General features: G+C 44.1%; 1 protein-coding gene across 1 annotated transcript; it reads left to right on the top strand.

The window, feature by feature from the left end:
• The first annotated feature begins 5 nt into the window (after window positions 1-5).
• Window positions 6-14262, top strand: CEP104 (centrosomal protein 104). Its single transcript, XM_085079897.1, has 22 exons — window positions 6-128; window positions 826-989; window positions 1775-1948; window positions 2247-2385; window positions 3006-3071; window positions 3441-3517; window positions 3659-3827; window positions 4052-4210; window positions 4829-5053; window positions 5262-5465; window positions 5877-6044; window positions 6622-6795; window positions 7358-7534; window positions 7946-8152; window positions 8619-8735; window positions 9140-9176; window positions 9255-9336; window positions 9937-10045; window positions 10325-10463; window positions 11197-11264; window positions 11508-11598; window positions 12770-14262. The coding sequence occupies exons 2-22, from the start codon at window positions 877-879 to the stop codon at window positions 12901-12903; spliced, it is 2829 nt and encodes a 942-aa protein (XP_084936023.1). The 5' UTR covers window positions 6-128; window positions 826-876; the 3' UTR covers window positions 12904-14262.
• Window positions 14263-14816: the final 554 nt, after the last annotated feature.

Here is a 14816-nt window from a genome sequence, read left to right as displayed (position 1 = left end):
GGAGCCGCTGCCGCTCCGGCCCGAGCCGGGGCTGTCCCGCGCAGGCGCTCCGGGGCCGGCGGAGCAGTCGCGCCTGCGCGGCGGGGCAGCGTTGCCATGAGAGCGGCGATGGGGCCGCGCTGAGCCAGGTGGGCCCCGGCCCGGCGCTTCCCCCCGCGCCCCGCTCTCCCTCCGCCCCGGGGACCCCCCGAGGTCCTGCCAGCCCCCCGCGGGCTTTGTCCGCCGCCCCTCCTGGCCGTCCCACCGGAGCGGTGCGGCCGGGATCCCTCCGGGCCTGCGGCTGCTGCGGGCCGGGAGCGGCGGGAGGAGGGAGGGACGGGGCAGTGTCGGTGCCTTAACACCGGGGTGGGCAGCGGCGTTACCGACGCTTGTCTTGTGTCCCCATATTAGCTGCAGTGGGTGCGTGGCTTTCCAAAAGAGACTAAACTGACCTTGCGCTTTGCTTTTTGTTCCTCTGGCTCCAACACACAGAGCATGGTACAGGTACAGGTTTGGTACAGTTACAGGTTGGTACAGGTACAGGTTTGGTACAGGTACAGGTTTGGTACAGGTACAGGTTTGGTACAGGTTGCTCCTGTATGCGTTTGGAGCTCTTCATTTCAAGCTCCATCTTGGATTAGCAGGTTTAATTTATTGGCAGGCTGCTCTGCAACTGAGTTAAATCCTCGTTTGGCTTAGCGCTAATCAAACCCGCACCATAAGAACACTTATGGTGCCAATGTTAATGAAAGGAAATATTTGTACTCATCATCTGCTGACTCGACAGGTCCATAGGATGCAATTCTTTGACTGTGGTGTCTCAGGGATTTTGTATCATCCTTCCAGGGATGAACTTAAGCTTGAAGGCCGTGTCTGTGACCAGCTCAGCTCCCCAGGATGCCACACAAGATCGGTTTCACCGTGGTCAGCTCGTCGGGACACGAGGATGGGTTCAGCGCTCGGGAGCTGATGGTTCATGCGCCGACAGTGAACGGGTGGCGGTCACCCAGGTACTGTGAGGGGATGCTCTTGGACCACTGAAATTCTGAAGCAGCAAATTTAAAACAAGTGGCAGATGTACCATGCAGGGTCAGAGCAGTTTACAGCATCCCGGACTGTCGCTGTTGAGCAGCTAGCAGAGTAAGCAAGTCAGTTTTCAGTGGCAAGAAGGAAAAGGTCTTTATTGTTTCGATTTCATCATACATATAGAGTTTTCAAAAGTCACCCAGATTGGTCAGTCAAAAACCTCCCCCTAGGCCTGATTGGCCAGGTCTGCACCGTCCAAGTCTTGGGACACTGTTTTTAATAACATCCAAACCTTATCTTTATTTATAAAACACAAAAGGATTTCTCATGGGAAAGACCTGTGCTAGCCACACCGGACCAAACTGATAAAGCAAAAAATTTACTTTAAACCCATGGAATCTTCATCTTGTATGGACAAAACACCTTGGTTAACACCTAAAAGCACTGCATTGCATTTAAATAAAGTCGTGGAGAATAAGAACTATTTTTGTTCTTGGCAGTCTTGGCGTTAGCAATTGCTTTGGCTTAGTATGAAAAATCTATTTGTCTCAGCACATCCTCTTAATGTGTGTGGGGCACTTGAGCATAACACGTGCTCACAGAAAAGGGAAGGGAAAATTATTTCTGCTCTGCCCTTGGGGTTCTTACAATATTTATAATGATGGCATAAAATGAATATCTTTAAAGTTCCATAATTAAACATTGCTCAAGTTGGGAGTGAAGTCCTCTTTAAAAAGATGATTGTATTCAGAAACTGTGTCTCTTTCAGGCTCTGTCAGTACCCCCAGGAAATCATCCTGCAGTTGGTGGAGAGATGTCGGATCCGGAAGCTGCAGCTGCTCGCTCACCAATACATGATTGCAAGCAAAATTGAGTTTTACATCAGTGAGAGTCTGCCTGAATACTTTGCTCCATATCAGTCGGAGAGGTTTCAGAGACTTGGGTGAGTCAGAAAATTCTGAATGAGTTTATTGCCTTAATCAGAAAAGCTTTGGGGGGAAATAGTATTCACTCTGGGTTGGATGTGCTATGGACATGCTGTAGGAGCAGCAGAGAGATCCTCGATTTGTGTAGATCTGTGACAAAGCTGGAGATGCAGGTGAATTGCCTTGCCATGTGACAGCACATATTGTCTCAGTTATAAGGGAGTTTTAAACCTTACCAATGTTCTAATCTGAGGAGCAGAAATCCACCTGTATGTTTGGACATACCCTCTGCTCACGTTATCTGTTCCTTCCCAGTTATGTCCCTCTCTCAGACAACGAGAAGACTGATTTCAGAGCTCGAGAGTTGAAATCTGTGTACATGGATGCTGTTGGCCAGTACCTGAAGCTGATTTTCCATAAAAATTATGTCAATAAATACAACTTGTATGGGCAGGTGAGTTAAAAGTCCTTACGTGGTAACCTCAGTGACACTTCCATAGTAAAGCAGAGGCACTGAAATCTGCTCCCTTGATTTGTAGAAGGAAAAAATGTTGGTTGAAAGCTCCTGCATTTATTTTAGTTTGTTTTAAAGCACAAAACACAAATAACAGATTAGAAGTGAGTTGGGATCAGGTGGATGCACCTCATCCAGAACAAACAAGTCAGGGGCACATTCTGTCACTCTTGTTCATGCTGAGCTTTAGCCTGCACAGCATGGCCTTTGTCCCTCTGAGAACAGCTTTGGGGTCACAAAGCCACTCTTTGAATGTTTTGGACCTGGTGTGGCATTAAGTGAAGGTGTTGCACTGCCACCATGGTACAGACACACAAACACCTGCCTCAGTTCTGCAGGGACTCATTTCAGTTCTATCCCAGACCAGGCAAGGGAACAGCAGGGCACTGTACAGTGGGGTTGTAGATTTGGTGGTGCATTTTCAATGGAGCAGGAGGTAAATTTAGCACTCAGTGCACTTCTCTGCTTCCATACCACTGTGCTGACCACAGCCCCTGCTTTTTGTTCCCAAGAAAAGAGGAATCAGCTTACACATTTTCATTTTCTGTGACTCTCTGCAGGTTGCCCTGGTAGCTGTGAACATCATTGGGGATCCAGCAGACTATGGCAGTGACAGCATGAGCAGTGTAAGTGCAAAGCATCCCTGTCCTCTTGCTGTTGCTCCATCTCTTCAGTTTCAGGTTCCTGGAGTAATGGGATGTACCTTTCATCTGCCAGTTCTATGCTGTAGCAGAGCTACATTGCACTAATTTATTTTTAAAGTTTTCTCAAAGCAAGACAGTTTAGCCTAATGTGGGAATACCAAAGTTAAAGTATAATCAGCTGGGACATTTTAATTTTCAGCCTCTCCAGATTCTCTTGTTTCAATGTGCCCCAAAATACAAGTGCTCTACATTGCAGAACTGATGTTGGTTGTGGAAAGTCAGAATTCTGCCTTGAGCACACACCTGATGTTGGTGAATGCGCACTAATATTTTTTTTTCTCCCTTCCAAAGCCTTCCAGAGAGAAACTGATAGATCACTACTTGGGAATTAAATCAGATGATCCTGCCTTAGATGGAACTTATCTTGGGTAAGGATGTTCTTTGAATATACCCTGGCAAAACCTCTGCTCAGTATAAAGTAATTGTTGGTCTCTGTTTTGTTAATTCCCTGCTAGTGAAAAGAGAAGCCTGACTTATTGTGAATTATTTTATTCATTCTATGCCTTCAGGAAACGTGACTCCATTTCACCTCTGGACGATTTGGCCTTTGACATGTACCAGGACCCCGAAGTGGCTCAGATAATCCGGAGGTTGGATGAGAAGAAGCGGGAAGCTGTCCATCACGAGAGCTACGACCAAGCCAAGAAGCTCAAACAGGCCATTGCAGACTTGCAGAAGGTATTGGTGAAAGATCTTTGGCTCCTAAGTGGATCACTGCTCCAGTGACCCATCAGGGCTGTTCATGAGGAATTGTAATGATTTCTGATATATTTCCCAAATAGTCATTTTAAAATCAGATCGCTTGATTGAGTAATTTGGCTGGAAGTAGTGAAACAGTACAGGAAGGTGATTCCAAGAAATGTACAGTGAGATGATTCCAAGGTGATTTATACCAATCCTAGGTGGGGGAGCGACTGGGCCGGTATGAGGTGGAGAAACGCTACGCAGTAGAGAAGGAGGATTATGACCTTGCCAAGAAAAAGAAGGAGCAGATGGAGGAGTACCGGCTGAAGGTGTACCAGCAGCTGGAGCTCCACGACCTCATGGATGCACAGCTGCTGGTGGGTGTGATTTGTCCAAACTCGGGATGGTGGTCTAAATAGAAATGGCAAAGCAACCTAATGTAATTCACATCTTGATGGAAATTTTGAGTTTTACTTAAGATTTTTAGTTTTCTTTTTGGGTTGTGAATTTCCCCAACCAAAGACTCTCATGTGGTGTTTTATGGACAGGCTTAGTTCTCCATAAATCACATCTAACTGTTGAGGTCTCAAGCCAATGGCATTAGAATCCTGAATGTTTTGCATAATTTCAAGGCTACCTGGTGCAGATGAATAAGGTACTTTCTCATATTTTGGAGGGGTAGAGGAGGCTTAATCTGGCATCAAGGCTAACTATACAGAATCAATGTGATTTTTATTTATATATATATATATATATATAGTTACATAATGTTCTCAGAACAGGAAGTTTTATAATCTTTCCACACATGCACCCACACAGAATTATTTTCTGACTGTTTCATAAAGCCTCATCCAGTGGGAATGATGACACACCTGTGCCAGGTTTAATATTTACTTGAAATCTGCAGAAGCCTGTTGACAGCCAGAGCTGTAGCTGTACTGACTGATTTTAGCACACTTTGAGCCTTGCTGTGAAAATTTCCTTCCCTTTCTCAGATCCAAAAGCCACCTGAGTTGCCTTTGGGGTCTGTGAGTGGCACTGAGAGTCCCCAGCGCTCCTCTGCTGAGCCCACAGATGCAACCCAAGGAGAGTCACAGAGGGCAGAGCTGGAAGAGCAGTTGGTGGATCCCACTTCTGCTGAGTCTGCTGTTCTCCACCAGTCCCCTCTTTCTCCTCAGACTAAGCCCACAACCTCCAAGGAATCGTTTTCCAAGGAAAATGTGAGTAGTGTTCCCTCTGCTAGTGCAGAAACCTGTCAGAACAAAATGTGGTGTCCAACCTTCTGAACAGTGGGATTACTCTCGTGGTTAACTGGGGAGTGATGCTGCTTTGATGTGAGAAAATTGCATTGAGGTGAATCCAATTAGTGATGAAATCACTTCACATTTAAATAATTTCCAGAACAACAAATTTTATCTTTTGTGCTAGGTTGAAATTTTACCTTACGACGAGAGGCCTCTCCCAGCCATCTGCAAGCAGGTGGATGAAGCTGTTGCCTACCTTGAGCCAGAGGTGACTGAAGAGGTCATGGGTGATTCTCCAAGGATTGGCAATACTGGGGAGCCTGAACCCCTCGTGGAGAAGGCACTGAGGGAGGCCAGCTCTGTCGTGGAAGTTTTTGGAGAGACATTGGTAAAAACCAGTAAAACAAACCCTAACCCCAGTGAAACAAACCTATGGATTATTGTGCTCTGTGTTGAGTTGAGTTTGAGAGGTTTTCTTACATGTTCAGAGCTGCTATTTAGAAATCTGAGCTTAAAATTTGACCTTGGCTCTATGGATGCCTGTTTTCAGCATTTATGCAAATTTGTAGATTTGATGGTTGAGTACTTGATGTGCTGGTAAACAGACAGGATCCAGCAGACTGCTTTATGGTGTGGAAGTCATCACATTTGAAAATGTGTGCTTTTAGTAAAGCCAGATCCCTGTGATTTCTCACTTCAGTTCTTATGTTCTTTTGAGGCTGGTTCTCTATATAAATGTTGCATGTGTATTGAAATATCTGTAGGGACCCTTGGAGAGATAAACTTGTTGTGTGCTCAGGTTTCAGGAGCATATTCCAGAACATGGTCCTGTCGAGAAGATGCACTGCTGGCTGTGTACAAGAAGCTGATGGAAGTGTCAGTGGACACTCCAAAGGAGGATTTAAGGAATATGATGAGGGCTGCTGTTTTTCTTGTGCAGAGGGCCATCAAAGACACTGTGTCTTCAGTAAGTTGGGATAGGTTTGATGCTCCAGTGAAGAACTAGCAGCCAAAATTGCAGAACCGTGGGGTTAAGATACTTTGAACAAATAGTTTATAAATCTACTGTTGAATAAGTCCAAAACAAAACCCCTCAAAACTCCCAAAACATCTAGGCAATGTCTGGATTTAAACAGATGGAAAATACTGCCCTGGGCTGAGCCATGAGCTTGAGAAACATCCACGGATGTGCAGTGAAGTTGAGCCTTTTTTTTCTTTGTTAAAGCTGAAACACAGCAATGAAATAATTTCTAGTTTCCAGCTCAAGGGATTTCACTTAGCTGAAGGACACTTGGGCATCAAATAAACCTTAAACTAGAAGAAAATAAGAAAATCGAGATGTTACTCTTTACAAAACAATTTCTGAAGCCTTTCACCTAAGTTTTCTGGAAGGCAACAGGTTTTCTGGAAGAGAGCTGTCTGAAGTAGCTTCTGTTAAAGGTGTTACTGTGATTCCAGATTAAGAATAGATTTAGCTGTATTGTCTGAAAAAAGGGGGCTCTGTGTTGTTTTTGCTCAGTGTTTCCGTTTTCTTTCTAACTTAGGTTTTTCAGGCCTCCCTGAAACTTCTAAAAATGATCATTACCCAATACATCCCAAAACACAAACTAGGGAAGCTAGAAACTTCTCACTGTGTGGAAAAAACCCTGCCACATTTGCTTTCTAGAACAGGAGACTCTTCATCCCGTCTTCGCCTTCTGGCTTTGACCTTTATCCAGGTGGGTGTTTCCATTCAAATAAGGGAGCTCACAGGTGGGAAACGTGGTCAGAGTGGACTGTGAGACCAGTGTTGGCTGCTGTGAAGTGTTACAGTTTATCACAGAATCCCAGAATAGTTTGGGTTGGAAGGAACCTCTGGAGATCATCCAGTCCAACCCCCTGCCACGTCAGGGCCACCTGGAGCAGGTGACACAGGAATGCATCCAGGTGGGTTTGGAATGTCTCCACAGCCTTCCTGGACAGCCTGTTGCAGTGTTCTGTCATCCTCAATATAATGAAGAGCTTCCTCAGGCTGAGGTGGAGCTTCTTGTATTTTGGTTTCTGGCTATAAATATGTGGAAGGCAAAGTGTTGGAAGCAACTGAGTGTGTTTGTGGTGTTCTTTCTGGATGTCTGTTGTCACCCCTGTTGTAAGGGGCAGTCTGGTAGTACCTGCTGCTGCTGCAGGTGTGACTCTTGTGTTATTTGGGGCAAGTGACCTACAGAGATGAGAAAACTCTGCTTTGAAAAGACAGGTAATTGTCCTCATTCAGCATCTGCCTGCCTTTCTGTGTGTTTCTAGGAAATGGCACTGTGCCCTGAAGTGAAACCTCTCCAGATTATTCCAGTCCACCTGGTTAAAACATTAAAACCAAACTCCCCAACACACCTGGCAATGAGTCATGTGGAATTGGTGGAATCTCTCTTGAGAGACATGGGGACTGAAAACTCTGGGTTTACCATCAACAACATCATGAAGGTAAGAGGCCAAGGTTACACCACATGGAGGATTTTCTGATGGTTTTCTGGGGGATTGCCTGGCTGATTTGGAGAATTCCTGAAGATATGTATCCCCTGAATTACCAACAGTGCTGGTAATTTTAGACCAGGTTGGACAGGGCTTAGAGCAACCTGGTCTAGTAGGGAGTGTCCTTGCCCATGGTGTGGGGTAGAATGAGATGAGCTTTCAACCCAAACCATTCTGGGATTCTATGAAGCAGGATGCCAATATGGGGAAAAAAGAATCAATGGGTTGAGAAGTGTTTGCAAAAATCTGTCTGTAGGAAGATTTCTCCTCCTACAGGTGAGTCTTGGACTAATAAACGAATCCTTAAAAATGCGACGAAAGAAAGACGTTTAATAAGACATAATTTTTAATAATGATTTTCAGTTTGCCACAGGAGCTCTGGAGCACAAGGCTCATGAAGTGCGTGAAGTGGTGCTGAGGATCATCTTTGCCATGTACAGGGAGCACAGGGCAGCTGTGCTGGAATATCTCCCTCCAGACGATGCCGGCGCCCGCAAGACTGTGCGCTATAAAATCCTCTTTGATGGGTTTGCCAAAATTGACAAGAAATCTTCTGAAACCGAAGTGAAGGTATGTGATGAGAGTGCAGAACATACAGGGCCATCTCAGACATGGCATTTGGCTGAGTAATATCCTGATTTCATGGCTGGACTGGACACTGCACAGGTAGCAGAGTGTCTTCAGGTCTGCGGTTAATGTTCCTTAGTGTAGAAGGCTCAGTGTATTCCCTATACTCACTCTTGGGAAAAAGCCAACAAGGAATACAGAGCTGGACAGTTTGGGAAATGTGCAAATGCATCTTCTCCTGTCAATCCTTGAGAACACTAAGCCCAAAGGCTGTGCTGTGTGCTCCTTTCAGGTAGTGCGGAGGAATTTAGGAGGAGGGAGGTGTCACTGTATCACACCCATCGTTGAACCAAACAGGAGATTTCCTGTCCTGCATCAACCATGAGTTCTGTGCTGATGTGTTTTGCAATCTCTTGTGTATGAGGGATGGCTCCAAAACTTTTGGAACTGACAGAATATTTCCTGCCAGGCGCAGAAAAAGGCAGTGGCAGGAGAAGCAGAGAAACAGACAAAGGAAGAAATAAAAGCTCTAGAAGGCCAACCAGCATCTCTAAAGAAGTTACAAGCAGAGGCTGAAGCTGAAGAGGTGAGTATGTTTCTGTTCTAAGGTTTTTTTTATCCTTTGCCCCTCAGGTATCATGGAGTTAAATGATGAACATTGGTGTTGACTCATTAAAAAGAGAGAGAAACTCCAGACATACCCTGGGTGACTTGCCTCCTCAGCAGTCCAGTTTAAAATTTGGGGTGTTGCTTTTCGTAACATAGTGTTAAATTTGGATTCTTTATTATGATATAAAATAACAATATAATAATGCCCTTAGAATACAAAATAATACTTTAATATAAGAGATTTGCCCTAGACCAGAAGCACAAACATTGTAGTGCACTGGTTCTGCTTCTAAATTTTAAATTCCAGACAGAAATCAGAATATAGTGTGTTCCCTTTCTCCCTGGAAGGCAAATTTTGACTTAAATTTCTTTGCTCAATAGGAGAAAGAATCTGATTTTCAGAAGACGGAGAGTCAAGGTAGGTGGTTTCAAATAACAGTTAAGAAATATAGATGAATTAAAATGTGATCTTGATTTAATAATTCTCTCCTTACAGTTTACCAGGTATACGAAAGCCCCCAGGCTGCAGCAGCAAAGATTCAGGAGGAACTTTCCTCTGTTTCAAATTACCTGGATAAGTAAGTGAGATGAGCCTCTAATCACCTTAAGCACTTGGTGTCACCTGTGAGCTCATAAAAGTAATAACGTTTTTCCAGTAGATCAAAGCTAATACCTTCAGCAGTGAAACAATAAAGACTAAAATCTCTACTAACAGATTTGGAATTATCACCAGGCAATCCTAGGTGCTTTTTTTAAAGTTCTTGGATAGTGTGACTTTGTACTTTTTTTCCTTAGTATTTGCTTGTGGGATAAGAAATAACCACAGTTTAATGTTCAGCTGCCAGTGTGGAATAAGGGAAAAATACAGTGTGGGCTTCCTGGGTATTGTAGAGAGAGGGTAATGGAGGAAGCCCTTGGAAATTTTGGAGCCAGGAAAACCAGTTTTGGTGAGCTGCTCTCAGAGCTTTTGTGGAATTAACTTTTCCATATGAAAAAATGTTCAATAGTTGTATTTGCCATAAATTACTCCTAGTACCTGCCCCATCCTAAGGTCAGCACTGCATAGGGGAAAGAAGGTCTTCAGGATACTGGCTGTTTTTCAGAAGAGGTTGGAACAGAAGGAACAGGGCTCATTCATTTCTTTCTGGTGTCACTGATGTTTATATTTTTTTTCCCAGCTTGTGTATTTTTTGTGGTGAAAGGAACGAGTCCTTCACGGAGGAAGGGTTGGATCTGCATTACTGGAAGCACTGCCCCATGTTAACCCGATGTGACCACTGCAAACAGGTCAGACTGAGCTTCCCAGAGCTACGAAAGACTGTTTGTTATTCTGGTTTAGAGGCACTATAAGATATTTGACACTCAGGCGGGTGAATTCTGAACACACCTGTGTGATTTGGGTAGTGCTTTTGGAAAAGAGCAGCATTAGAAAATGAATTAATAAATGGACTAAAATTGAATTTTCCTTTTGTCATTTTGGAAGGTGAGGCTAAACTGATGGGTTTTTTAATCCCATCCCTATCTGCTCATCACAAACCTTCCTGGGTGGCTCTGGTTGTGTTGCAGATGCTGGAGATTGCTAGCCTGACGGAGCACCTGCTGACTGACTGTGACAAAAGGGACAGCTTTGGGAAATGCCCACGCTGCAGAGAGGCTGTGCCCAGGGATGAGCTGCCCAGACACGTAAAGAGCAGGTTTTGCAACCGTGAGTAGCTCCAAAGAGGAAGGTGGAACCTCAGAGGTTCAGACTTTCAAACACCGGGGATCTTTGGCAAATCAGGCTGCTGGTGTTTCAGACTTAGAGGAATCTAAGTAAAAATGGGTTTAGGGATCTAAGTAAACCCTCAGGAGGGAGAAGATTGGGGATGAATGCCTGAGTTTCCCAGTGCTTGTCCTCTGTTTGTGGGGAGGATGAGTGGAAAGACTGGAAAGTCTCCACCATATCCCTGTGGATTAAGCACTATCCCAACACAGAAAGGACATGAACCTGTTGGAGGAAATCCAGAGGAGGCCACCAAGTTGATCAGAGGGATGAATCATCTCTCCTTATAGGGAAAGGCTGAGAGAATTTGGATTTGTCAGCCTGGAGATGAAAAGGTTTTGGGATGAGCTAATTATAGTCTTCTAGTGCCTAAAGGGGCTACAAGGAAGGTGGATAGAGACTGTTTACAAGGGCTTGGAGTGACAGGAAAAGGAGGAACTGGATGATCTTTAAGGTCCCATCTAATCCAGGCCATTCTGGATTCTGTGATTCCTTTTGATCTTGTTTTGATGAAGGTGATTAAACACAGAACTTCTTTGGGAGCCATTAACAATAAAGGGGCAGGAGCTGGGTTAGTCGTGGGGTAGTTTTATGCTATCTGCTATGCAAATTCTCTTCTTGTGTCTGAAATTAGCCTCTCTTTGCAATTCTTATGTTATTTTTCAAACCATTTCAGCTGCCAAACCAGAACACGTGGCCAACCATTGCCCTTTGTGCCATGAGAACTTTCCCCCTGGAGAAGAGGTGAGATTGCCCTTCTCATTGGGCTGATGTTGTTACGGGTTGTTTTAATGTGATAACACATTAAAAGATATATTAAAATAATAGATATATGAATTTCTATTTCATTGTAAGGTGCTCATCCTTTGGGAGAGCAGATTAAAGTGCTGTTGCCATAAAGTCTGTACACAATTATCATTTCCCCCAATGTGACATTGGCTAATTTTGCTGGAGTTCTACTATCACTTCTTTGTGATTTGACTTCAGGCCTGGAGACCTCACCTGATGGACAAAGATGGCTGTAAAATGAACCAGCGGAGGACATCCCCCATGAATAAAACCATTGTGGTGCAGCATGGTAAGATATTGGCTGATGATAATAACATTTATGCTTTTTACTGTGCCACCTTTGCTTAAGGAAAGTGTTTCATCCCCAAGAGCTGGGTCTGTGTGCCTCGTGGTTTGCATCTCTGTGAGCTAAGTGATAGTTCTTGTGCTGGAGCAGTGTGCTTGGGGAGCAAATTCCCAAAATCCTGCAATAAAAAACATGTTAAAACGAGGACATGAGCTCAGCTGGTGGGGAAAACTGGCAGATTTGATAAATTGATCAGTTCAGTGTTTTTTTCTGCAGAACAGGGTGACCATGAATAGAACAATCATCTGAACAGTGTTCTGGAAAGCTCCTGAATGCTGACTTAGGGAACCAGAGCCTGATTTAGCTTTTAGTGTCCAATCAGAGGGTGCTAATCTGATCCTAATTACAGGGTGAACTGAACAGTGAGTGCTGTGCACTGCGTTTCCTTTCCAGTCCAGACCCAGGAACTAGACAGAATTGATCATTGTTGCAGCTTTTTCACCACATTGATGCTCATGTCAGGTGGTGTTTTTTTTAACAGTTGTCTTTATGAAGCACATGGAAAATCCTTTTATTTCCAGAACACAGAAGTTAAACAAACTGCCTGCAGCACCAGAACTCTTGGCCAGTAACATCCAAACCTTTGCTCCTTCAGACTCTTTGGAGTTTTTTTAGTCAACTGCATGTTCAGAGTTCAGTTGCTCTATCAGAGCTGTGCTTTGTTCATATCTGCATGTCACTGCTCCAAGTTCCTGGGAAGAACTGTGGAATTGCCCATTCCAGCTGATCTAAGTGAATCATAGTGGTTAAACTCAGCAATTTCCAGTCTCAAACTGGATCCACAGTCCTGTCTGTCTGTCCTCAGCTTTGCTGTTTGTACTTTCTGATGAGATGCCAGTCAGTTGTCAGTTTGCTGCTGTTAGAATTTGGAAACAGAAGGAGCTTAAATCCTGCCTTGATAAGCTAAAATTCCAGACCTATTTCCTAAACATAGGAACCCTGACCATTTAGTCTGAGCACTGCTGGTGTGAGATATGCTGAGGCTCAATTTCTGCTAGCTTCTGGTTGCTTCAGTCATTCGGGCTTAACAGATCTTGGGAATCAAAATGATGGATTAAATTCACTCCTGGGACTGGATGTGCTTGCAGTAATGATCTCTGTTTTCTCTTCACAGCCAAAATAGGTAGCCACTGTTTAAGGAGAGTGGGTCCTTCAGGATCAAAATACCAACATCCTTTGATAGGAAGCAAGATCCGAACCCGAGGAGGCCCAAATAAATGCACTGGCAAAACATACTCAAAGCGATGACAAAACAAGTATTTCTTCCTTTGACTTAATAACTGGGCACGTGGCTGTTCAGACCTATTTAAAAATTGTGGGCAACTTATATATTTTTTTTCTGTTGGCTGTTTTTAGCCTTGAGCAGTTCCTGGTGTGATCCCCAGGGCTGTCCTTCGGTGTTGATGTCACTGCAGCACTGGGCTTTTCTCCTATGAATGCTTGTGTTGGAAATACCAAATATTCTGGGACACAGACATTACTTTGACAGATAACTGTGCTCTGCTTTCCAATCCCATGTCTGTAATTTGATGGGTTCAAACACATTAGTTATGTCAGGGGAGAGAAGTCTCTTCCCTGGGTCCCCTGAGGTGCTCGAGGAGCAGGAAGCCTGTATTGTGTATGTCAGATTTAGGGATCTAAAGGCAGGAGAGCTGTACCCAAAGCATTGCTCAATCCCAGGAATTCACACCAGATGGAAAAGCCAGAGGGCTGGCTGGATGTTTTCCTGTGTTGTGCCACTGTGTAGGAAGTGACAGGACATTGTGGCCTCTCTCACTGCACCAAGTGCCTTATGAACCCACTTGGCAGGAAGGTTAAACAAAACCCTCCAAGTGTGTAACCACGAGAAATGGCCCCTTAAAGAAATGAAAAACTAATCATTGGTTGGGCCCTGAAGAGCTTTAATCAGTAAATTTAGACCTTTTTGCCTGCTTTAGTGCACTTTCAGCTCAAATTCTGAGCTTCTCTAGTTAGATCTTGATTAAAACAGCAATCCACAGACTGCAGTATGTGTCTTTAACAGCTTCAGAGAGACAAAGTCTATTAAGACCCATGGCATGAAGCTTTGTACCGAAACAGCAATTTTCACTTCTCTACCTGTAACATTCTGGCTGTTGCTTTCCAGGGTGGAATTGGTACCATGGGCACGGGAATGAGTGATCATAATAATATAAGGGGAAATTTGGGGGTTTTTGCTCCCATGGAGTGAATTTGTGGTATTGTTTTGTATATACAGAGCTGATTTTGTAATACAGTTTTTCTAGTTTGCCAGCAGCCCATCTACCAGCTTCTGGATTTTCTAGGTAGATCAGTGTGCTTGGATTTCAAAAATCTTTGTATAAATTGTTTCTCTAACTCTTCCAAATACATATCTCAATAATTACACACACATTAGGAACACATATATATGTATATATATTAATAAATACACAGGTATTTTTATTTTCCCTTTAATGACACAGGTTCCTATTTGAGAGCGTGATTCTGTACGCTGAATAAATAATAAATATCTCAAAATAACCACTGATCTTGCTTAGAGGTGTAAGGATAAAAACTACTCTGTGCTACAATAGGGAAATAACTTAGAAGTAATAAAATGGCAGTCTTTTGGGGGTTGAAAGAATCCTTTTGGAGCACAGCGGTACTATCAGTGTCAGTTTAAAGGTGGATTCTCTGGGGCTGCTCCTTAATAAACAGCCTGGGTTTGCTGCAGTGGGAAAATAACACTGGGGTGAAAAAACACCATGAGGTTTGATGCTGTTCCACCAAGTCTCAAGCAAAATAGTCCAGACAATTGCACAGGGGCAGATCTGGGCAATGCAAAGGTCTGCAAAGTGTTGGACTGGAACCTGGATTTGGCAACAATGGGACCTGAGTATGAAACCAAAGAAAAAGTGTGGTCCTGAGCTCAGGGCTGGTGTCTCTGTGCTCTCTGTCCATGTGAACTGTGCCTGAGTGTCAGCTGAGGTGTTTTCATCTGTGTCACTGCAGCGATGATTCCAGAGAAGCCCTGACCCTGCGTGCAGGAGCTGACCTCATGCCAAATGACCTCTTGGTGTTGCACTACCCCAAGAGAGCAATTTATGGTGATTCTAATTTATGTGTGTTCCTAAGTGCTGGATGAGCAGATCAGGTACGGAAATCTGGGCGATTTTATCAAG

This window comes from Lichenostomus cassidix, chromosome 21, assembly GCF_008360975.1.
Source record: "Lichenostomus cassidix isolate B80296 chromosome 21, HeHo_3.0, whole genome shotgun sequence".
NCBI lineage: Eukaryota > Metazoa > Chordata > Aves > Passeriformes > Meliphagidae > Lichenostomus > Lichenostomus cassidix.
The sequence above is the reverse complement of the archived record's forward strand: the minus strand, read 5'-3'. Positions and strand labels throughout refer to the sequence as shown.